The sequence below is a fragment of the Rhamphochromis sp. 'chilingali' genome, assembly GCF_963969265.1.
Source record: "Rhamphochromis sp. 'chilingali' genome assembly, chromosome: 10".
In the NCBI taxonomy this organism is placed as follows: domain Eukaryota; kingdom Metazoa; phylum Chordata; class Actinopteri; order Cichliformes; family Cichlidae; genus Rhamphochromis; species Rhamphochromis sp. 'chilingali'.
In genome coordinates this window covers 35,326,081-35,350,416 of record NC_137937.1, presented here as the reverse complement: position 1 = coordinate 35,350,416, position 24,336 = coordinate 35,326,081, and the positions used below count along the sequence as shown (strand labels likewise).

The 24,336-nt window shown below is 40.4% G+C and overlaps 2 protein-coding genes across 3 annotated transcripts in view; both read left to right on the top strand.

Annotated features, from left to right (window-relative positions):
• fras1 (Fraser extracellular matrix complex subunit 1) overlaps positions 1-9,525 on the top strand; it is a 306,003-nt gene extending 296,478 nt beyond the window's left edge. For both annotated transcript variants that reach the window (XM_080893736.1, XM_080893735.1), the window contains exons 64-73: positions 22-182; positions 477-691; positions 1,954-2,104; positions 2,398-2,505; positions 2,958-3,117; positions 3,212-3,328; positions 3,466-3,632; positions 4,069-4,274; positions 4,369-4,515; positions 6,303-9,525. In XM_080893736.1, the coding sequence (XP_080749862.1) occupies positions 22-182; positions 477-691; positions 1,954-2,104; positions 2,398-2,505; positions 2,958-3,117; positions 3,212-3,328; positions 3,466-3,632; positions 4,069-4,274; positions 4,369-4,515; positions 6,303-6,887 (2,017 nt within the window). In that variant the 3' untranslated portion in view covers positions 6,888-9,525. The remainder of the gene's footprint in view (positions 1-21; positions 183-476; positions 692-1,953; positions 2,105-2,397; positions 2,506-2,957; positions 3,118-3,211; positions 3,329-3,465; positions 3,633-4,068; positions 4,275-4,368; positions 4,516-6,302) is intronic.
• A 2,285-nt stretch (positions 9,526-11,810) lies between these two features.
• anxa3a (annexin A3a) lies at positions 11,811-21,979 on the top strand. Its single transcript, XM_080893133.1, has 14 exons — positions 11,811-11,934; positions 12,447-12,481; positions 12,559-12,606; positions 12,724-12,811; positions 13,001-13,095; positions 13,523-13,636; positions 15,347-15,437; positions 15,622-15,701; positions 16,489-16,545; positions 16,630-16,723; positions 16,804-16,899; positions 17,320-17,378; positions 18,192-18,314; positions 21,539-21,979. Exons 2-14 carry the CDS (start codon positions 12,467-12,469, stop codon positions 21,596-21,598), a joined length of 1,020 nt encoding a protein of 339 aa, XP_080749259.1. The 5' UTR covers positions 11,811-11,934; positions 12,447-12,466; the 3' UTR covers positions 21,599-21,979.
• The last annotated feature ends 2,357 nt before the right edge of the window (positions 21,980-24,336 follow it).

Here is a 24,336-nt window from a genome sequence, read left to right as displayed (position 1 = left end):
TCTCTGTATGTCCCGGTTTAGGATCCACATCTCAGTCCAGATCCCCCATCAGGATGGAATGCTCCCCCTGGTTTCCACCATGCCGCTGCACAACCTTCACTTCCTGCTGTCAGAGTCGATCTACAGGCAGCAGCACGTCTGCTCCAACCTGGTCACCCTCAAAGACCTTCAGGGGATCGCCGGTCAGTCACACAAACACAGACCTCCTCACAGCTGGAAATTTCATCTTCAGGAGGCTGCAGTGTGATTAGATCCACATTTGAACCATTTACAGTATCTAGGGCTCACGTTTGAATTACCACCATATTAAAATTCTTTAATTTTCTGCTGCAGTCAGCTTCATCTTCTCGTGGTTTAATATTTTGTAGGCAGCCAATTTTAATCAATGCTTGCAAGATTTCCTGATCGATTTAAAAAATAATTATTAAACCAGATGTGTAGTTTTCTTACTTTTCTTTGACAACACTCTTCCTCAGAGTCGGGCTTCCTCGATGATGTATCGTATGACAGCATCTCCCTGGGGCCCGGCTACGACCGCCCCTACCAGTTCAACCCCAACGTCCGCGAGGGCAAGAGCCTCCAGTTCTATAAGCACCTCAACCTGAAGAGCTGCATCTGGACCTTCGATGCCTACTACGACATGACAGAACTCATCGACGTGTGCGGGGGCTCAGTCACCGCGGACTTCCAGGTGCGTAGGACGGTCAAAGGCAGAGCTTTTAAAACAGTCGCTTTTCACAATGTTTTCAGTCTTCTTGATAAATTGAATCAGTTGTTATGGAAGAGTTATTTATGTGTGCAGAAACGTGCAAAAACAAAAAAAATTGATTTTAAAAATCAGTTATAAAACTCAGTGGCAGCAAAGGTGAAGAAGATGAAATGGGGGAGATAGAGGGGGAAAAAGGTTACTCATAAAGGAATCTAAAAGCGTAACACAAAAACAAGAAGAATACAAGAAGACCACTGGGAGCAGAAAACAGATGTCTTGACTAAACTATCCCCAGACTGCACATCATCGACTTCGCTCCTCACGTCTTAGTCCCTCCCTCCAGAGACCCAAGTGAAGGAGGCGATCAAGGAGCTTCATTTTCAGTAACCTATGACATTTCACACAGCTGCCAGTGCAGCTGTAGTTTGGTTTTTATATTTAAATGGAAAAACACCCCTGCAGAGGACACACCTGTGCATTCTTGATTGTTTAAACCCATATCATTCTCAATAAAACATAGAAAACACATCGCATGTTTAAATTGACACATTTCACTACTTTATGGAAAACTTAAGCTCATTTTGATTTTGATGTCAGCAACACACCTCGAAAAAGTTGAGACAGGAGCAACAGAAGGCTGGGAAGTGATTTTGATTTGCTGGCAACATGTCAGTAACAGACTGGGTGTAAAAAGAACATCACAGGACGTTTCTAATGAGTAAAGATGGGCAGAGGTTCAACAATCTGCAAAAAAAAAACCTCCCAAAAAACTGTGGAACAATTTTCATAATTTCCTCAACATAAAACTGCAAGCACATTGAATATCATCATCTACAGTTCATACTATTAAAAGATCTAAAGAAGTGTCTGTGCGCACAAATGCAGGTTAAAGCACTTCGATGGGTTTATATTTCTCCTCAGTCCTCAATGTCGGACTGATTGATTTTCAGGTTACAGGCGGGAGAACAGAGGAGATGAGGAGGCACAGAAAAAGGCATTTGACATGAGAAAGGTCTAAAATATGCACAGGAGTGATTGCAGGATAGGGTACATGTAGACAGCCCCAGAAACAGAACCTGGGACCGTGACTGTGTTGGGATGTGGACGTCCATCATGTAATCATAGTGCATCTATTTGATGGTGAAATAATGCTCTGTACTGTGTGTAAAGTCCTCACAAACAGAAGAAAGTTCTCTGTGACCCTCTGAGAGAATTAACATTAAAGGCTGCTGCTATTCTTCCAGGTTCGGGACTCTGCTCAGTCCTTCCTGACGGTGCAGGTTCCTCTCTATGTCTCCTACATCTACGTCACAGCCCCGAGAGGCTGGGCCTCTCTGGAGCATCACACCGAGATGGAGTTCTCTTTCTTCTATGACACCGTGCTCTGGAGGACAGGTCATGAGTTTATGTCTATGAACTCTGCACACCTTATTATTGTCCACAGTCCTGGATGTAAACATATAGCGGGATGTGTTTTGGTTTCACATTGTAGTTTTGCTTTCATTGTGCAGGGTAACAATGTTTATTTCCTTTCTGAAAAATGGGATAATGATGAAAATGCATTGTAGAAATAAATCATTTAAGATTTAAGACTGTTTCCAAGTATCCAAGTTCTTATTCAAGAAATTATTAGTGATGTACTTCTGCTCTAATTTAGGTTTTCTTTGGCTGGCTTTTCATGTCTGCAGGTATCCAGACTGACAGCGTCCTCTCAGCCAGACTGCAGATCATCAGGATCTATATCAGGGAAGACGGTCGGCTGGTAATTGAGTTTAAAACTCACGCCAAATTCAGAGGTCAGTCCACAAACACACGTTCTAAGAGCACTGCATAGAATTATTATGTCTGCCTTAATATTGTTATTGATACAAGAAATGGAAGCTAATGAGAGAGCAGTCTGTGATCGAGGTAAATCAATGTAAATCCATCTTTTATTACAGCAATGAGGAGGCCACTGAGAGAGGAAATTAAACTGACAATTTAAGGTTTTCAGTTTTATCCCACAGTTCTACACAGTTCTAGCCTTTATGGTCAAACATTTGTTATTTTTAAATTTAGCTTCAGGTTTTCGCTGTGTTTGTAGAACTGCATTCAGAGGGCTTTACTGTGCCTGTTCAAATGGTATTGCGGTGCCTTTAGACCGCAAAGCCTTATGAGGTGTGCAAAAATAGGATGCAGGATATATTCTTCTTCTTCTTTCTTTTTTTTACACTAAAAATCAAACCCCCTGCTGTTATTCTCCCTCCAGGTCAGTTTGTGCTTGAGCACCACACCCTGCCGGGCCACAAGTCCCGCCTCATGGCCCCCGACCACCTCGGAGGCATCGAGTTTGACATCCAGCTGCTGTGGAGCGCTCAAACCTTTGACTCACCGTACCAGCTGTGGAGGGCTACCAGCTCCTACAGCAGGTCAGTACATTCATTCATAACCAGCCTATAGGCTCAGGTCGTGTTGACCTCCCATGATGATGGGATAGTAATAATTTTGTGTTTTCTTGAACAGGAAGGACTATTCTGGAGAGTACACAGTCTTCTTGGTCCCCTGCACTGTTCAGCCAACTCAGCCGTGGATCGATCCCGGTGACAAACAGCTGTCCTGCACAGCTCACGCTCCAGAGAAGTACGACCAAACAGCTGCAGACATTTACCGCAGACAGTTTCTCAAATTAGTTCTCTTATTTAAATCCAACAAGATTCCAAACTAATTTCATAGAGATTTACTGCATAAGGAGCTTGAACAAAATTTTTTCCCCACAGGTTTCTGGTGCCGATTGCCTTCCAACAAACCAACAGGCCTGTTCCTGTGGTTTACTCGCTCAACACGGAGTTCCAGCTGTGCAACAATGAGAAGGTGTTCATGATGGACCCGGCTACTGCTGATGTGTCGATGGCTGAGATGGACTACAAAGGAGCGTTCTCCATGGGTACATATATATACATATATATATATGTAAAAGTCATTCCACGAAAAATGAGTCTGACCACCTCAGAATCAGCTGTTTTTGTTTTATTTTATTATTAATATTAATAAATAATGAATATTTATTGTACTAATTTGGGGTTTTTTTATACAGTAAGAGGCATTTATCTTTAAAATGTAAACAACATGCTGATCTGTTTTTGTGTTTTTTTTAATATTCAATAGTGGACATGATTACTAATTTAACAAAATATATTTCCTCACATTACTCATACTTTTCCGTTACTATTATATACAGAAACATGTTTTCATTATGTAATAAAACAATCAAATTTTGTTTACTGTATTTTACAATATTGTATGAACCGAGTCACTCTAATTCCCTAAAGTAAACGCTTCAGTACACAGCAGAAAACCTGTCCCTCTGCTGCCCCCTGCAGGTCAGACTCTGTACGGCAGGGTTTTGTGGAACCCTGAGCAGAACCTGAACGCAGCCTACAAACTGCAGCTGGAGAAGGTTTACCTGTGCACTGGCAGGGACGGATATGTTCCCTTCTTCGACCCCACGGGGACTCTGTACAACGAGGGGCCGCAGTACGGCTGCATTCAACCCAACAAACACCTCAAACATCGCTTCCTGCTGCTGGTACAGATTTATTAAAGTTTTCTGATTTGAAGAAAGAGACTACAGTGTTTCTGGACATGTGCTATCATTTCTTCTCTTCATGTTTCCTCTGCAGGATCGTAAACAGCCCGATGTCTGTGACAGATTTTTCCACGACGTTCCTTTCGAGGCTCACTTTGCCTCAGACATCCCAGAGCTGCAGTCCATGACGGCCATGCCAGGTGTAGACGGCTTCACGATGAAGGTTGATGCGCTCTACAAGGTGTGTGGAATCAGAAACCGCACATGTGGTACAGCGCTGTCTAGCACAGCAATAGTGTGTTTGTGTGTATGTGTATATATATCTGATGTGAGAAGTAGCTGTTAATATGCTGTTAAGTTAATATGTAAGTTTGATTACAAGAAAGTAATAAAGATTTAGTCCAGACAGTAAAGACTTCTTGTTCAATGAGCCACAGCAGCTTTGAACTTTTGGAGATGCTTAAAATAGTTACTTTGATAAAATCTCAATCAGTAACAAGAAGTATGGCAGATAGACCTTTTTGATATGGCTATGAAAGATCAGTTATATTGTAACAGAATACGTGAAATCTGTGGGCAAGTGATGAAAGTTTGATATCAAAAGCTGGTAAATATAAATTTCTTGAAATGCTGAAGTCTGACAGTTTAGCGTTCCTTAAGCTTTTGCATTCATAAACAGTGACCCGCATACAGAACAGGAATTCTTATCCACTGTTCAGATATCTTAGCTTGACCAACGTGTAGAAGGAGGCTCGCAACATTCACAAAAAGAGTGGGTGTGGGAACTGCAGTAGACTTAGAGACTTAGAGACTTTTTATTGTCATTGTGCAGTTTCTTGCACAGCGAAATTGGGTAGCTGGACCACAAAGGTGCAAAAGTAAGAAGAAGAGAAACCAATATACAACAAAGGGGGAAGAATATATAATAAATAAAAAAAATAAAAAGCAGTGTATATGTATACATATATGTGAGTGAAACTATATACATGGTGTATGTGTAAGAAACATTGAAACAGACTGGGACCCACATACTTGCACATGAGCCAAAAATATTGCACAGACCATGAACGCCACAGCTGCTCTGCACCAATCCAACATAACTCACTACCCTAAGTTTTACCACAGTGCTGCAAACAGTGTAGCCTGCACTGAGCTGCCTAGTGTTTACATGCAACCTGTGAAAAACAAAAAATTAGTATACTTAAAAATAATTTGGCAACATATCATGTATGGAAACAATATCTTGTCAAAAAAGCTCTAAAATGAATGATAAAATTATCCAGTTCATCAAATGTCACTGAGTTGTTCTTACCTTGAAATTTAACCTCTTATTTCTCTCCTGTCCTGTCTTTCTTACATCGTTCTGAGTGAAGTTAGCGCTCACACTTTTCTCTCCTTGTGAAAAACAGCAGCAGACACATTTTATGACCGATGTCACACAAATAGTTTGTTTTTGCTAATATATGTTAAGCTATCTTTAGAGTTTCATTTGAAATTACCTGCCACATAAAAAACATTACACTCTTTGCACTCACTCCTCTTCTGTAGGTCTAGTTAGATGCATCTCTCTCATCTTGTTGTGTGTCATAATCACCAGTGCATCAATAGGATTGTCTTTGTTATCCTGCCCCTCTCAGTTAGTTTGAAGCCCATTTAATTTAATTCATGTTGATGTTTGAAGCTGTGCAGTGCTGGGAAATAAAAACGTCCCTCAATGTGTTAAACTTAAAATAACGAGCCTGTGTTAAAAATGTAAGGAGTAGATAGTTTGAGATATTTGTTTTTAAAGTGTAAGTAAAAAGTTGTCAAAAAAATAAAGACTCAAAGTATGCAGACCTGGAAATTTTACTTAAGTACAGTAATGAAGTATTTGTACGTTGTTACTTCCCACCTCTGGGGCGCCGTAGACCAGCTGGATGGGTCCAGATTTATTGATCTGCATATTCTACATAATAATTCGTGAACACTGAATTTACTTTACAACAAACTGTGCAGCTAACATGATCCTCTCTTTCTGGGGATTGACAGGTGGAGGCGGGGCACCAGTGGTACCTGCAGGTAATTTATGTGATCGGCCCCGAGTCGCGGTCCAACCCCAGGATTCAGCGCTCTGTGACGTATCAGCTCAGCCGTTCTAAACGTGACCTGGTGGATCGCAGTGGCCGGCTGACGCTTGACGAGTCGCTCATCTACGACAACGAAGGAGATCAAATAAAGAACGGCACCAACATGAAGTCGCTCTACCTGGAAGCCGGGCCCTCCCCCACCTTTAACGCCCACGTGGGCAGCTCCGTGGGGGGAGGTGTGGCCGCCATCACCCTGCTGGTCCTGGTCCTGCTGGCCTCCTGCTTCTTGTTCCGCCGCTGCCGACGGTTGGCCAAGAAGAAGAGCAAGAAGAAGGAACCAAAAATCTACGAGGAGTATCCGCTCAACACCAAAGTGGAGGTGTGCATGGACAAGTGTGTGGAGAAGAACTTCGGCACCAAGCACTGCACGGTGAGAAACATCAACGTCCTGAACCGCAACCAGGAGGCCAACAGCAAGGCCAAGGTCAAACAGGTCAACCTGGAGGTCAAACTCCACAACAACCTCAACGACGGCACTGAGGTCTGAAACGCGTGACGAGGAAGGCGAGGAAAAGGTGAAAGTGGAATTTAAAAAAAGGTATTTTCTAAAAGAAAGTTTGTACTTAATGGAATGAGAGGTTAATGTATTTTTATACCACGTTGAAAAAGGGAAGAGTGTGACGCGCAGGCGACTGGGCTACCTCAGGAATCCATAAAACACACAGCTGTGTGAAACAGCCAAAACATCTGCATCTGATCAGCCAAACTTCACCTCAAACTGTGTTCATTTCATTACTGTGTTACTTGACATTTGCAACCTTTTTAGCACCAAAACGGTGAGCCGTAGCTCAGACACTGGTGATTGTTTTTGTAAGAAAAAAAAACACATTAAAAAAAACTCTTTCTGCTGCATTTATTCACGTCACTGCTATTCATGTCCCTGCTGTGGAGGGGGAGCCAGTGTAGGAGTCCTCCTTCAGATGAACGATGGGATCAGAAAGTCCTAGAACAGGCCTTTTAAATGTCTCCCTTTCAAGATCATCTTCTGGAGCATAGCCAAATCTTTATTTTAAAATTGCTCCCCGAGCTCCTGCTACATCACTACGTGCTGTTCATGTATTTCCTGATGGATGGATCCTCCACCCTTGGGTGGATGTGGGCATCGTGCGCCTGCATTTCTGCCGTGTTCTCTAGAAATGCAGCATGGTTGGAAAATTGTTGGAATCCATTGACTGTAGGTCAAATATCAATGACCCGTCTGCCGGTCGACCAGGAAAAAGAATAGACAGTCAATGAGAAAAGTGCTTCTGTTCCAAACCATAAACTGTCAGTGCTGCAGTCCCGGATGCTCATGCAACTACCCCAACTTCACAGTAAGACTACAACTTTGTGATGAGTAGCAGTAGTGCTAGCAGCCCTGTTGTTGAGGAAAAGAGTGCCTGATTGTTGAATACATTCACCATTTTCCACATACACACAGTTCAAACAGTCAGCTCCTGCCATGAAGAGCTGTTTTCTTTAAATGCAAAGGAACGTAATAAAAACCCAGCTCTCGTCACCAGCAGCAGGTTTTCCAGAAACACTTCCCACTTCCTCCTGCTGGTCTTGAGGTGTTCCTGAGCTGGATCTCTCCAATTAGTTTTGGGCGTGCCCAGTAAACCTCCAATAGTTGGTAGGCAGTCTCCAAACCTCCTCAGCTTCTCCTCTGGTCTGAACCACATCGCACATATCAGGAGTTAAATCATCTGTTTCATCATCAGATGATCATCAAAAGGCTTCACAAAGACACAAAGAGAGCGGCTTGTGTCAGGACGCCTGTCAGTTATTGTGGCCACGCCCTTAATTCCAATATCCAAAAACACACAAAATAATTGGCATCTTATTATAAATGTAAACTACCAATAGAAGCAAGGCTGAAAATGTGCTTTTAATGCTGTTAAGGTGGGCATTTTTGCATGGAGGTCGATGGGTTTGACTCGCTTTTGGAGCCATCATCAAGACTCCAGGCCATCCCATCCTGCCCTGGCTCCATGAAGGGGCCTCAGTTTTCCATCTCATGGCAGAGGTTTACCGTCTCTGAATTATCTGCTTCACTGAGGGATTTTTGAATTCTATACCTGAGGATAACGAGTTTATTTGTGTTCAAATCAGGGCTTCTCTAGAAGATGACCTTTAATGTGACAAATTTAAAGCAATGTTTTCATGTTTTGGGGTTTTTTGGCTTAAAAGCTGGAACTTTCTGATCCCCCCTTGTATTACTAGTGTTGCTCAGTGATTCTGCAGATGAATTAAACATCAAAATTCTGGCTCCACGAAAAAGAAACGTCCTTCAGAGAAACCTCTACACGAGCTACAGCTGCTGTTAAAGTGTTTGGCACATCCGGTGTGCTGCTATCGCCCGAGAATGAATGAGTGTAAATAACAAAAATGAATGACAACCTTTTCAAGTGCAATTATGCCATCTCTTTTGTTATTTCTGCCTTCATTAGCAGGATTTGCATTTAAAAAAAATAAACCTGTTTTTAAGCCTTACTTAGAGACATTTGTACTGTCACGTTGCTCAACACCAGTTCTTAATTTTTGAGTTTGTACTGTGCTCTGACAGCTGCCAATATTAAGTGCCATGCAGTATTTTTCCTCATGAATTTCAGAATAAATCACCCAAAGTTTTTGTTTTTTTCTGTGACAGTGTACGTAGATTTTCACTGATCCCGTCCACACGATCGACTGCTTCAGCCTTACTGTTGTCCTAATGAAAATAATCACTTATAGGAGATACGTGTCTACCTGCCTTTGTTCTGCCCAAAGACACAGAATCCATTTTCTCACATCGCTCAGATAATTATTTGTATTCATTTATGTACTTTTATGTTACCCTCCTGTGATGTATTATGTTACCACTCAGCTACTGATGTACCTGTATTATTTTTTTAAGTGTATGACACTGGTTCGAGTGCACTGCTGAAGAAAAACACGTTTGTTCTCATGTGATGCGTCTTTCTCGCTGATCCCACCTCCTGTCATCTTCCCACTGTGTGCCTATCAAACTACACGGGAGTGGGGAATTATGGGAATGACATTATGTTTTTGGTGCTATCATTTTGTGGAAAATGACAACAATGCTATCAATACTGATGCCTGTATTTGGTGCCTTTTTTTAGTAATAAAAAATAATCTGAAACTCAGCAAGTTTTTGATTTAACTTTTATTTATTACTATTAGATTCTGCTAATGAACCATAAATTTAAAGATTAAACCACATTTTGTTCTTGGACTCTGCTTGAGTAGCTTAGCATGATTCACAGTTCATAATAATCCATTATACAAAGGCCAGTTCATCCTCTGTCGGAAACAAGCCATCTTACCTCCTTTCTGTTTAAGGCAGGGATCCAATGCAGTTGACTTTATGAGCCACATACAGCTACTTGATTTTAAGATAAGCTATTCCTCAATAACATTTTAAAACCTAAAAACTGCAAAGTATTTCAGTTGTTTGAGTATGAATGAGTTTAACAACATGTTTGTTATAAAACTGGTGATGAAAATAATTGCAACTGTAAAAATGTGTTTGAGTTCTGTTCCTCTGTTGGCCAACACTTTCAGAAATCAATGCAAAAAGTTAGGAGCTAGAGTTAGGAGCAGGTCATGAATTCACAAAAAAAGAGTCCCATTACTTACTTACTTTGTAAGTAATGGGATCTGGTATTAAATGAAGTACAAATAATTAAGAAAAACGTCCCTTTTTTGCAGTTTAGTGGTTTATAATTTACTTATGGTCACAAAGAAGAAAGTAAAAATCCTCCTTTATAATTAGATAAATACAAACTCAAATGAACAACAACACATGAGCCTATACTATTAACTTATATACTTAACAAAGATTAAGCTTAAATTCTTGGAGAACCACTTTTAGCAGCAGTAAGTTGAAGTAGTTGTTTTCTGAGTGACTTTATGAGTCTCTCACATAATTGTGGAGGAACTTGGCTCACTTTTCTGTACAACATTGGTTCAGCTCATTGATGTTTGCAGGCCCTGATTTATGCACAACTCTCTCACTGTCCCATCACAGCATTTCACTGGGGTTGAGGACACAGTGTATTTATATATTGTTCACCTGAGGTTGTATTTAAATAATTTTAGAACCTGTTGAGGTCCAGATTTTCCACTTAATGAAGCTGAATTTTCTTTTTTCATGACAGCACTACTGGTGCAGCGTTTCAGGCCATGCACAACCTCTTCATAAGTGAGGCTGCTGTAAAAGAGACACAAGTGTGATTTGCAGTTTTTACATTTCCCAAAATGATCCAGTGGGCTGAACCTTTATGTCAGGCCAGTCCTGGGCTCCGTTCTGTATATTTGACCACCATGCTTTAAGCCACGTTTCTTCTCATTGGCCCTCATAAACCACAGGTTTGAACAGCATGTGCTCAAAGCACTGTCTGCCTGCAATCACCATGTTAGAAATTCAAACTGAGTGTTTAAGGCAAACCTTTGGCTCATAGGGATTTACTTGTGTTTGTGTATATACTGACATCATTATGAGCGCCCACCACTGGAACAGTAAGTTTGTGACAAATAAGGACAGAGATGGCAGCAATTACCTGCTGTGACATATTTTTAGTCAATAAAGATGAAGTGAGTTTTACTGATGTTCGCCAGGTTTGTCTTAGCATGTAGAAATGTCATTAAATTTACTTGAGTGACTAAAAGAGTTTGAAATCGAAAAGGAAAATATATCCTTTATTTTTTTTTAAACACTTCACCAAATAACTTCATACTTGTATGAGAAGGAGGTCGGCTGTATAAGAATAACAGCAGCCTCTTATTTATTACTCTCCAAATTCAACACCAGCAGGACCCTGATGACAGCGGCCTGCACACCAGAGGCAAACACCCGTCTACTCACCAAAGACACTGGGTTAGATCTCACCGTGTACTCTACTCTGCAGCTGTCTTTCTTTCTTATTCTGCTTCCTGCTTCTAGGATATTGTGCAATTTTGTTTGATTGTTTTTTATAGTAATTTATTATTTTTGCAGATTTTAAAAAGCTCAAACAGAAAAAGTATAAAAGAAGAAAAAGACCTCCGTGATGTAAAGATCCCTTTAAACCAGCTGCTGCTTCCTCCTTTGTCTTTTTAAGATTGTAGTTTTCTTACTGTGTTATTTTTTATGCTCCACGTTTAATGAATAAACATCCCAGTGCTGCTAAACCAGTTACTCCAGTGGAGATAGGTTAAACTAGTTCCCACTGTGGGAGTTTTCAAATTGACCAAAAAATCTGACCAAACAGATAAAGACTAAAACTATTTTTTTCTATATTTTACTTTGCAAAGTCATGATATCATTTAGGCAAATTATTAGGTTCAATATTAAAGATGGTTTGTTGGTTTATTTAGAAGGCTTTCTGCTGCAGATCATGAAGTGTACAAGTAGTCCCTGAAGGCATCACCTGACTGTAGGCCAATGACTGTAAAACTGTGCAGTCACTTGTAGAGATTGGGAGTGGCCGGTTTGCTTTTCAGGTAGCTCGTTGTTTTTTGCAGGTAACCAGGAGGTGCAGCAGGTAAAATTTCTGGTTCAGAGAGAAATCTAGGTGAGCTTTTTCTCATTTATTTATCGTCTTTCATTGCAGCACATTAGACACTGTTCATTTAGAGTTGATTAGAGATGGTGACTTCTCTCCTGAACTCCTTATTAGTCTTACAGTTTATCTCCATTTCCAGTCTTTATCTTAATCAGTTTGCTCAGTGTCCTGCTGGAGCTGCTTCTCTGTAAACTGTGTGACTCCAGTAATAAGAAGTATCACAGGCTGAAGGGTTTATTTGCTTTCTGTTTAGCAGATATTCATATAGACAAGCCCAGATGTGACAACAGGGCAATGGTTTTCAATCATATGCTTTACTGAGGTATCGCAGCAAACATGAGAAAATAAGAACACCCCACAAAGACTCCAATATCCTGTATTTTCAGGGACTGATGGATTAATAGGTGAATTTTACAGAATAGTGCATAAGCTCATTGTACATAAAATGTTCACGTTTAAGCCAATGTTTAACGCTACAGCATATAAAGACAGTTAGTGAATGTGCTGTTGCTGTTTTGCAGACAAATTATCTGCAGACATCATGGGATCTTTATGGGTAAGACATGTCCTGTGTTTTTTATCATCATTATTATTATTTCAGTAAGGGTTTGACTTATTTAACGTGCTCTGCAGGATGACTTGGAAAGCCTCGTGGATGCTCCTTCCTCTTTCTCAGCAAAAGTAGGTCAAACTAAGCCTTTACCCTCGCGTCAGGTGTCACCGAAGGGCTTATGATTACAGAAATTACATAAAAGAGCAAAATAAATGCTGACAGGTGAATGTATCTGTGCTCTTCAGAGTGGAGAGCGAGGAACCATCAAGCCCAAAGCAAACTTTGATGCAGAGCAGGATGCTGCAGCTCTGAAAAAGGCCCTTGAAGGACTTGGTACGAATGCACACAGTCATGTTTCCGTCATTTGAAAGTACTATCAATACATTTTTGATAAAGTAAACTTTACAAATTGAGGTGATTATTAGATTAAACCTGAAGGTTGCTAGCACAGTTAACACGCTGCGTTCCTTGTTCCTTTTATTGTGTTTATCAGTCTGACTCTTTGCTTTTCATTTGTCTCAGGCACGAATGAGAAGATTGTGATTGAGATTCTGACCACCAGAAGCAGCGCTCAGAGACAGCTCATCTGTAAAGCTTATGAAAAGGCCACCAGCAGAGTACGAAAACAAATCTGTTTCCTTTATTAAGACTGCACCTGCATCTTATTCTGAAGGAACAGGCTAAGAAATAGTTCATCGATGTCAATGTTCATTAAAAAAATAAATGATAATGAAAAGAGTTGTAGAACAGCGGGGGTTAAAGAAATTGGACCTCACTGTTTTTGGAAATGCAAACATCAGGCAGCTTCTGCATTCTTATAATAACATGAATGCTGTCTGCCTGATGGCATGTGTACCTCTGTGTTGAACACAAATAGTTCCTTTTTCATGACAGGTGAATGTCATGCTTTATGTGTTTAGCCAGATAAGTCTCTGTTTAGCTTACAGGGTGGAGATCTGTGGGTATTTACATGGGTGTGGTTTAATGCTGCAGGATCATGTGTGCTAGTGTCTGAAAACTCACTGGGCTGTGTTTAACTCACAGACATTAGTGAAGGACCTGAAAGGGGACACCAGCGGGAACTTTGAGGACCTGCTCGTGGCGCTCGTCACTCCTCCTGCTGAGTACGACTGCCATGAAGTAATGCGGGCCATGAAGGTGACATTTCTCAATGAATTCTGCCTTGAAGTTGTTTTCTAGCTGACCAGAGTGCAGCCATCAAGCACATTTTGATGGGCTCAAAAATAACTGGACAAACTAACATCATTTTTAAATTAAGAATTATTTTTAATACTTGGATTAAAATCCTTTGCAATAAATGCCTACCTGGAGTCTAGAATCCATGCACATCCATAAACTGCATTCCTCTGCTCTACTGAGTTGGCATCAGGTGACTGACTTGGCCATTGAAGAGTATCTCGTTTCTCTCGGGTTGCTTTTGCCTTTCGCTCCGGGTCATTATCCATTTGCACTGTGAAGCTCAGTGGGATCAGTTTTGCAGCGTTTGTTTGAATCTGAGCAGAGAGTGCAACCCTGTAGACATCAGACATTAATAAACACCACTGTTTATTCAAAGGTGCAACATTTTCACCAACATGGTTCAGAGATGATATGGTGAGCTCTGACCACGAGCTGTTTCACTCCTCCATGCTTTTCTTTTCAGTTTATCTCGGTTTCATTATCTAAATACAGTTATGTCCATACATATTTGCTCTTTTTTTTTTACCTGTTTACTGAAAGATCTTTCAATTATAGTTCTATAATGGACATGGACATAATGTGTAGACCCTCAGCTTTTGTTTAGGGATCTGGATGTCCACAGAAGACACCAGTGGTGGATGATCGCAGAATCATTTCAATAGTGAAGAGAAACCCCTTTACAACATTGAGGCAAGTGAACAGCACTCTCTAGGAGGTCAGCGTATCGATATCCAGTGTACCATAAAGAGAAGACAGCATGAAAGTAAATACAGAGTGTTCGCTGCAAGGTGCAAGCCACTCATAACCCTGAAGAATAGAAAGGCTAGACTGGAGTAATAAACATCTAAAATAGCCAGCAGAGATCTGGAAAAACATTCTTTGGAAAGATGAAACCAAGATCAACCTCTACCAGAGTGATGGCATGGAACCGCTCATGATCCAAAGCACGAGCTGGTTTGGTTTGGGCGTGCACAGCTCCCAGTGGCACTGAGACACCAGTGTTTATCGATGATGTGACACAGGACAAAAGCAGCCTCAGAAGAAGAACTCTGAGGTGTTCAGAAACTTGCTGTCTGTTCAAATCCAACTAAATGCAGTGAAACTGACTGGGCGGCGTTTCATAATACAGATGAACAATGGCCCAAAACATACAGCCAGAGCAACCCAGGAGTTTATTGAAGCAAAGAAGTCTTAACTTCTTAACCCAACTCAGCATTTCACTTGTTAAAGACTAAACTTCAGGCAAAGAGGCCCACAAACAAATAGCAACTGAAAGTTGCTGCAGTAAAGGCCTGTTGGGCATTAAAAAGGAGGAAATGTGTGTTCAAGACTTCAGGCTGTCATTGCGATTGATATAAAACCTCTTGATCGTAGACTCTGACAATAATCCACCTGCCTCCTTGAGTTTCTGTGACGTGTTTTTTGTGTCAGATGTTGCAAAGTTGCTGTTTTGCGGCTTTATTTTGGTTTCCTTCACTTGCATCCACATCCCTTTGTGCTTTATATTGAGAGTTTCAGTGAAAAGTACTTGTTACTTCTTGTTATTTCTTTAAAAACCTTTGGACTTATCGGTACTGAAATTCATTGATTGCTTTCTTGATTGACTGATATGTAGGACTAAAGAGTAAAGAATACACTGTAGCTGAGTAATACTGCGTGTTGTTGCAGGGAGCTGGAACCAAAGACAAAGTCTTGATTGAAATCTTTGCCTCCAGATCTAACCAACAAATTAAAGATCTCAGTGACGTCTATTTCAAAGGTAAAAGTTACGTTTGATACTTTTTTTTTTGGCAATTATTTTAAAACTAATATGTTTTTAGTCACAAGAACAAAATATACCTTACCCATGCTGGACAGCAGCAAAATAATCTACCACAGACATTAGTCTGTTTTGTGATAGTTTTTCTAACATCAGCATCGTCTATCGTATCTTCCCTCCCCAGAAACCAAAAAGCAGTTGACAGCTGCCCTGGAGAGTGAAGTTTCGGGAGACTATTCCAAAGCGCTGCTCCTCCTGGCTCTGGTTTGTTACACGAGAAGCAAACGCAATTCAAGAGTTTTATGTATTAAGACGTTTTTGTTTTTTTTTAAATCATCTGGTCTTTTTAAAATTAATTAGCTAAAGCTCAGATGAACAGCAACATATTCCACAATGTCATTATTTATGTGACAAACTTGAACAATACTGAACTGTGAAACGCTAAGTAGACCACATGATTCAGTGGCTTTAGCACCAATAACCTGAAGTAATTTCAATTGCATTGGTGTCTAGACTTGACTGGGCCATTACAGCAGCTTGATTCTTTTCTGCAAAACAGAAACTGCAAAACAAGCTCAAATCATCAGAAATCCACCACCATGCTTAACAGTTGGTATGAGGTGTTTGTGCTCACATGATGCATTTGGATTTGTCCTGATGTGGTGCTGTGCAATATGGACAAGCATCTGCACTTTGGTCTTGTCCGTCAAAAGGACATCGTTCCAGAAATCTTGTGTTTTGTTCAGGTGGTGTTCAGCAAGCCTAAGCCGTGTCGTGATGTAGTCCTGTAGAGTCTGAGACATAGTTCTTCAGTCTCTGTGAGCATCACAGTCAGACCTCAGGGTGAAATCGCTGAATCATCCAGCCCTGGGAAGAATGTGGCATTTGTCTGAGAGCTGAAGGCCAACAAACTGCCAAAACTTCTGCTTGCAGGAGGAGGTGCTCGCACTGGCTGATGACAAATTAATCAAGCGATTTTTATTAGCACTACCTGGCTTCTAATTTCCTCTGAAATGGTTCAAACTGATTTTGCTTTTGTTCTCGTTTTCAGGGTAAGCGGGATGAGAGCACCACAGTGGATGTTAATAAGGCAAGAGAAGACGCCAAGGTGGGGTATTCTTCATGTGTGTCATACGTGCTGTTCTCTTTATGTCATGTATGTATTTAAAGCTTTGTTTGTATTTCTGCTCAGACTCTTTACAATGCCGGGGAGAAGAAGTGGGGCACCGACGAATCTAAATTCATTGAAATCCTTTGCAAAAAAAGCATTCCTCACCTGAGACAAAGTATGTCACATCGTGTGTTTTATAAAGGCTTTTCCCCCAATAAGAAACAATAATAAAGCGATTTGGTTCTTTTTATGCAGCTGTGATTGAATACAAGAACATCAGTGGAAAGACCCTGCAGCAAAGCATTGAAGGGGAGATGTCAGGAGACCTGGAGAACCTGCTCGTGGCTGTTGGTAAGCTGATCTGCAGGGTCGGGGTTAGTGGTTAGTTAAAAATATGTGGACAAACTCATGTAGAAACTCAATATGGTGGTGTCCAAATACACACAGTGGAAAAATGTTGCAGCAGCTTTAAATCTTAACGATTCTCCTTTTATTCATCTGGTAGCTCTCAGTTACGTCAGTACTTTAACATTTTCTGTTTATTTTTGGGTTATGAGTTTAATTTGGATTTACTTTTATACGTTTTCCCCCTCAGTACACTTTGTAGTTCTCTCTTTGACATTCTTTCTAGTTTATTCAGCATCATTACGGTGCCTTAAAATGTGAGCAAGGTCAGCTGTGGGAGGTTTTTTCAGCATAATTTGTAAAATGTTTAAAACTCTTGATTTAGATTTTTTTTATTCTGTTCAAACCTTTTAATTCCTTTTCCAGTGAAATGTGTGAAGAGCGTACCAGGTTACTTTGCAGAACTCCTGCATGAGAGCATGAAGGTGATTACACTGTTTTTAATTTAAGTTACAACACAAGTTTTGTCCTGCAGTCACTATTGTTTCACACTAATTCCATCTGGTGCATTTACCAATTTATCAAGTATCATATAAAAAGTATGCACATGTGACTAATAGACTATCAGACATGTGTTTTATTACCAAACAGTATTCGGCATTTAAAGTGGATCTGTTCTGCTTATTTTATTATCTGGGTAACATTGCATAAGTTAAAAATAATCCTTTCATACCTTACACCCTCGTGGAGCGGCTGCGCTTTGGTGTCAGTTTGGCCTCTCGTGTCTCTGTTTGTGCTGGCAGGGTTCAGAGCACATATGTGGTTGTACAGGAGCTCAGAGATTCCCTGATCCTTAAACAGCTTTCCAGAGACTTTGTGGAAAAACCGTTTTGAGTCCTTCTCCTGTTGTATAAGCGCTCATGCAGAGTTTTTCATTTCGAGTTTCCAGTATAAGGTGTGATGGGGTTGTGGTAACTTGATAGTTGGTGCACAACACAACCAGCATGTTGACCTCAAACCACTCACCCAGCCACTCAGTTCATCCTTTGATCATCTTTTTTAGCTCCTTGCCTTTTATGGCCACCCACCCTTTAAACAGGCCTGTTAATCTCCTTTTAGTTTGTGGAAAAAACACACAGTATGATCTCAAATGGGCCGGACCAGTAAAACACAATAAAAAGAATAAAAATAAAATACACAAACTAATGTTACAGAGAGAACGTAATTAGTTTTGGATTCATTTACCACCTTGTGCTTAAATATATTTTGTAAGTTAACTGAATGAATCTCGTATTCAGGGTGCAGGAACTGATGAGTCCACTCTGAACCGGATCATGGTGAGCCGGTCTGAGATCGACCTGCTGGACATCAGAGCCGAGTTCAAGAAACTCTACGAACACTCGCTGCTCTCTGCCATTCAGGTGAGAAATGAGATTTTTAACTTTTAGTGCCACTTTTTCAGTTTTTTACTCTGAATTCTATTGATTCAATAAATGAAGTCTGAATAAAGCCACCTGATGCTACCATAGCCACGCTGAACTGGGTTCACTCCAGTACAGCTCATCTCAGGGATCCACAGTTTGCAGCAACATAAATTGATAATAAATTCGAGCACGATCAGAGGCCTTCTATGCACTCTGAAGCTAAACTTGAATGAGCTTGATCCGTCTCATACTGGCCTCTGTTAATTCACTCTTTGAGGTTTAACACGTCATCAGACTTTGAAGTTTAATTTCACTGACGTACAGTAACGGCAGCTCGGGTCTCTTTGGAGAATCACTCTGATATCTGCAAACCAAAATATGTTTGAATAATTAAATGAGTCTGGAGGCCCTCAGAGACACACAAAGAGAGTACTGACACAAAATGACTCATCTGCTGGATCACTGGAGAAATCAGAAAGTGTTGCAACAGTTCTTCACGTCAGATTCCAAAAGTCCGAGAAAGAGCGACATCTTAATTCATTGGAGATTAAAAGAGACGCTACCTACAAGTTGTATCATCAGAGCCAAATATAAAGACAGCTGATGTTTCTATGCCAGTAAATTATGCAGTTAAGTTTTCATGAAGCCGCTTGTGTTTTATTTGATGCAAGCCATGGGCGCATCATGAATATCTTTCTCTGATTTTCTGGTTGGAGTCACATAAAAAGCAGGAGATGCTCCGGAGCACAAGGACTGAACAGGCAGCCGACTGTGGCTCACATCTGTCTGTGTTATCCAGGTCATGGAGGTCTTAAGAGCCTGAAAAAGAAAGCAGCTGGACTGCTTCGCCACAAAAGGTGGTATTTAACCCCTCATGTAGATTTTCCTCTTCCGAGGTTCTCGTCGACCTATTGATATTGATCATGTGCGTCATCGCGTGAGCCAAGGTGTGAAAAAGGTCGCGGGTCAATACTATCACTGGGGTTAAGGCCTGATTGAGATTTCTGCAGGAAATCTTAGTAAAGCCTGGTGCTGAGCAGGCCACACATTATTTGTTGGCTCCATCAACCCCAAATATGGTTACGTTTCTCACATCAGGTTGTGTGGAAGCTTTCAGCTTTCCCACTCAAATATAATTCAGGCATATGGGCGAAACCATGGTGATGTCTTACCCCGCCCTGTCATGTGACCTATTGAGGTCACCTGAGGCACGGTGTGAGTGTGTAGTGTCTGCAAAGGGATCTTAAGATTACATCATCCTGTTGACGTGGCTCATCTATATTTATCTTACATCTGTGCTTTTATGGACTGGCTGTTGTGTTTCTCCTGTGTAGTTTCGCCTAAGGTGACCTCAAAAGGTCACATGATGTGGTGGAGCAAGGTCTTACAGTGGTTTGACCCTTAACCCCCAGCAAAGATAATGACCCAGGTCTTTTTTCACAGCTTGGCTCATGTGATGATCAATATTAGGTAAATGACCGCCTCTCTCGGGGATTAAATACCTGGGACACGCTGCTGTTTGTGTTTAGAACTGACGAAGCTTCGTGGGTAAGAAGTGAAACATCTTCACAAACTTAAAGCAGTCCAGTTGCCTCCTTTGCAAGCTTCACTACTGCTCATATAATTTTACTGCTTCATGAAACAAATAAAGCATGAGAGGCATGTTTTATTTTATGTTTTTTGCTTTATATGTTTTATTTTATTTTATATGTTTTATTTTTATATGTTTTGTTTTTGTTTTATATGTTTTATTTTTATCCTCTGTTTTGAGATGCAAGCGCATCTCAAAACAGAGAGATGCAGGGAGTGAGTCCACACATGTAGTGATGCTTTCTCAGATGTATATTAAAGCTGTTACTGGATTTCAAAGAACTTGTATGTATAAAATATATATACATACAATATAATATATATAATGTATAAAAATGAGTACATAAGATTAGACTGTTTGGCCAAAACGCAAGACATGGCATGAGGAAAAACAGGTTGTAACCAGGTAAAATCCTTGGCCGGTCATTTCTCTATCATGTTAAAAAAAAAATACAGCAGAAGACGATTTGGCCTGTAAGGAGTTCCTGGAGGAGTTGAGGCTTCTTCTGACACACCAAGTGTTACTTGGCCCAGATACTTAAAAAACAGACCAGTTTTACAGTTTCCTGAGAAAGCATCAGAGCCTTTGATCTTTTTCACACTTTGTGCTGTGACTGTAATATTACTGGATACATTTGCTGTCAATTCTGGTCAGAATTAAATAGTGACGATATGTTTTTAACTTTTTTAACTACTTAACAACTCCCAGCTTGACCTGGATTTTGGCAGTTGATCAACTTCTTCCTGTCAGATCCCCCCAAACTTTATATGCTATCTTTGAGATACTCTACAGAGTTTCTGTAGAACACCTAAGGACAGTCAGATTTGAGTTCATCTTCTCCTGGAGCTGGAGAGGCACCAGGAAGTGCCTCAAGTTGCTGCAGTTCATCATTTCCTAATATTTCCCTGTTCCTCCTGCTAAGAAGTCGTCCTATATCATGATGATTCCACCACCATGCTTCACTGCAGAAAAGTGTTATAATTTTTTTAATGCAGTGTTTTCTCTGACACCGCTGTCCCCCTGAAAACACAGAGAGCTTGAGACAGGCCAGTCAGGGTCATTATTGCCCCCTTATATGAAATTATATAACAAATGGATCTATTAATGCAAAATCTCTAAGGCCGAAATGTGTGCGAGAGTTGATTTGAAAGTCTTCTGAAACTGTTTTTATTCATCATGTGGTTACATTGGACACTTTTCTGATGCCCTGGCACATGTTAAGAAGTTAAAGGTGGTCTGTTTTGCCTGCTTCACCAACATATTTTACTTTTTTTGGACTGTACTAGAGTAGTTTGCCATGATTCAGAGATTAAAATAATCCAGTATAATATCTTGTCCTGGGCCCCTCAGTTCACCCTCTGCCTGAAGCTGTTTTAGCTCCTCTGTCTTTAAGACGATCGTTCCTTTAAGCTTATTTATTCTGATTTGAAGGTTTGAACAACAGGTGGGTGGAGTTTCTGTTCTTGCAATCAAAGTTTTGGCTCACAGGCATTGCTGCACATTCACTGATCTCGCTGACACAAAAAACAGAACAAAAGTGTGGTACAAAAAAAAACTGCAGTGGTCCAGACCGAACGTGGGATGTGCTTTTGGATGCTTGACTCTTTGCTTGTGTTGATGTGTCCTCCAGTCAGATCTGTCGGGCGACCAGTGTGAGTGTGTGAAGGCCATCTGTGGAGGAGACGATTAACAGAGCGTCCACCTGAAGACGAGAAGAAACCCGCTTTCTCCTTCACGCTTGTGTCATTCACGCCTGCCTCTCTTTTCTGTTTATCTGTGTAACCCTGTTTCTTAAATTTGCACACGGAGAAGGGTGTAATAAAAATAAAGATTTAGTGGTGCAGTTTCTCTGTCTTATTGATAAACTGGCCACATGTAGAATATTTAATCCAATTTGCAGATATTTCCATTGCAGCAGTTTTTAGCATACATTAAAATGTGCATCCTTTCTGAAATCTTTGAAATTAATCAAATATAAATGGCTCCTCTGTGCTGTAACTCTTAAACTATAACTGAATGAATAATAAAGCAGTTAATTAAGGGAAAGTAATAAATATCAGCTCATAACGGGTTTGGAATTGTTTTCTTGGCGTCTTTGAGATCTGAATATTTACTCACAAATAAAATCACTGTGGAAAATGAGTACTTTATAGTACTCAATGAATACTTTAAAGCAAAAAGTGTCAACTTTAAAAAAAAAAAAATGTTATATTTCTACATAAGTAGCTTAATAGTGCACAAGTTCTACAATCAAAATGCTTTTAAAGTACCTAAAGTCACTCATTTCTTAGAGTGGCACTGCTAAGATGACAGACAATAGGATGGGCATGTATGTAAATTACAATTCTTGTGATTATGCAAGAGGAAAAGCAGATGTAGTATTATATTGTTTTAGTGTGGGTCAAAAGGAAGTAACATATTTATCATTATCTTGCACAGCAAAGAATTTTCTGTCCCTTTGAACAATTTCATCTTGCTAAAAGGGGCAACAAAAGTCAGGAAACACAAAAGCTCCAGTATCTGATCATTTTACTGGATAGAAAATAGAGAATGCGTTAATGAGCATAGCAGTGATCGGGAATTGCTTTCAAAGTGCAAATTTGTAAGAATCAGGTGGTGGACCTGTTTCTGCAGCAAACCGAATATACTCATCATCATTCTACAGGGGAGGTATTGATGTATTTACTATTCCAGCATGTCATGTACAGGGTAAAGGAGAAACATCTCAGTGAATTTATTAAGGAAGAGCAAGTGGGCAGGGAAAAATAACAAATAAAAAAAATCAATCTTCCAGATTTGCAGCGGCCTTCAGTTTAATGATGCAGGATGACCTTGTGGCGAGAGAGAAAATAAAGCTTGTCGTAGTGAACTCAGGCTGCGGTTACAAAACAGAACTGTGAAATTTAGCTGTAACAAATGCAAAGAGGTTCATGCCTACATATCATTTCTATGCTTCATGAATGAAACCTCCACGAACAAAAACTGTTTAAAGTAGGATTAAAACACAGCTGCGATTCCTTTGGATCAAAGTAAGACTTCTTTAGGGGTCCCCAAAAATTCTTATATACAAAAAGATTGGCTGTATTGAGTTGAATCGCTGTCTATGGAATTCTCAGTTTAAACATCTGGAAAGTTCCCATCAGTACTGACAGGCTTATAGAGTTTTTACAGCAACATATGCTGCCGTCCCGGCAGTGTGTTTTTCAGGACAGGCCTTGCATGTTTCAGAAAGTCAGTGCTAAATCACTTACTGAGTACAACAGCATGGCGACACAGTAGAAGAGTCCCGGTGATGAACAGACCTGCCTGCAGTCCAGACCTTTCACCAGGTGACAACATTTGGAGCATCATTAAAAAAGAATATCTAACACTGTTGAGCAACTGGAAGCTATAATATTTGCATGTAAAACAAGCCATCAAATTAGAAAAAAGCGGTAAAATATGACAACACGCATCCGCTTTCCAGTGTAGGTTTCTACACAGTGAAAAGTCTCTAACCGTAGGGGAAGTGTTTTTTAGTTGTAGTACTTGATCCCTGACTTTCTGTTTTTTAAGTGATTTATTCCGGATTATGATGAAACTGTTGCAACACTCAGTGAATAATGTTTTTTGTTTTTCTCGAGTCAGTCCGATGTACAATAATGGTTTCAGTGTACATCTGATATTTTTACCCTTCACAAGAATAATTTCTGGTGTATTTATAGTGTCAGTTTTCATAAGAAACATATTTTTGACCCGTGCTGACATCTAGTGTTCAAACAGGACATGATTTTTCTGCCTGAGGATACAGTAACGTCACTGCCATGAAGTTTGATGATGCTGGTGGTCCATCATTTTCAGGGTTAAATCATTTTTTCAATTCAAGGTTCATCTCATCCTGGTGCTAATGAGGAAAAACATCTTCCTAAAGTTTACCTGCATTTAGGGTTTAAGACTTTGCACAGGTGCATTTTAAACAGCCCAGCAGCAGTGTTGCAGGTACAGTAACACTGCAGTTAATCAGACAGCAGACCAGACACTCTAACAGAGATTCAGCAGTTGCTATGCAGAATCAGTATGATGGGCTTATGGTTACCTTTTCATAGATATCAGCACATTATGGAGTAAAAGGAAATAACAGGGCAAATGAACTGGTTCTTATGTGGTGCTTTTCTGCTCAAGCACTCACACACTTTGTGCAACATGTCCCATTCACAAACATTCATGCAAACACTTTCTTTTACATTTAGGTGCTTTTCTGTCTTACATCCACACACATTCACACTCCTGAATGCATCAGGAGCAACTCGGGCTCCGTATCTTGCCCAATGATACTTTGGCATGCAGACTAGAGCAGCCAGGGATCGAACCTCGAACTAGCTCTACTTCCTGAGCCACAGCTACCCCAAAAATGTGGTTGCAAAGGAGGTATAATGAGGCAGCCAAAGA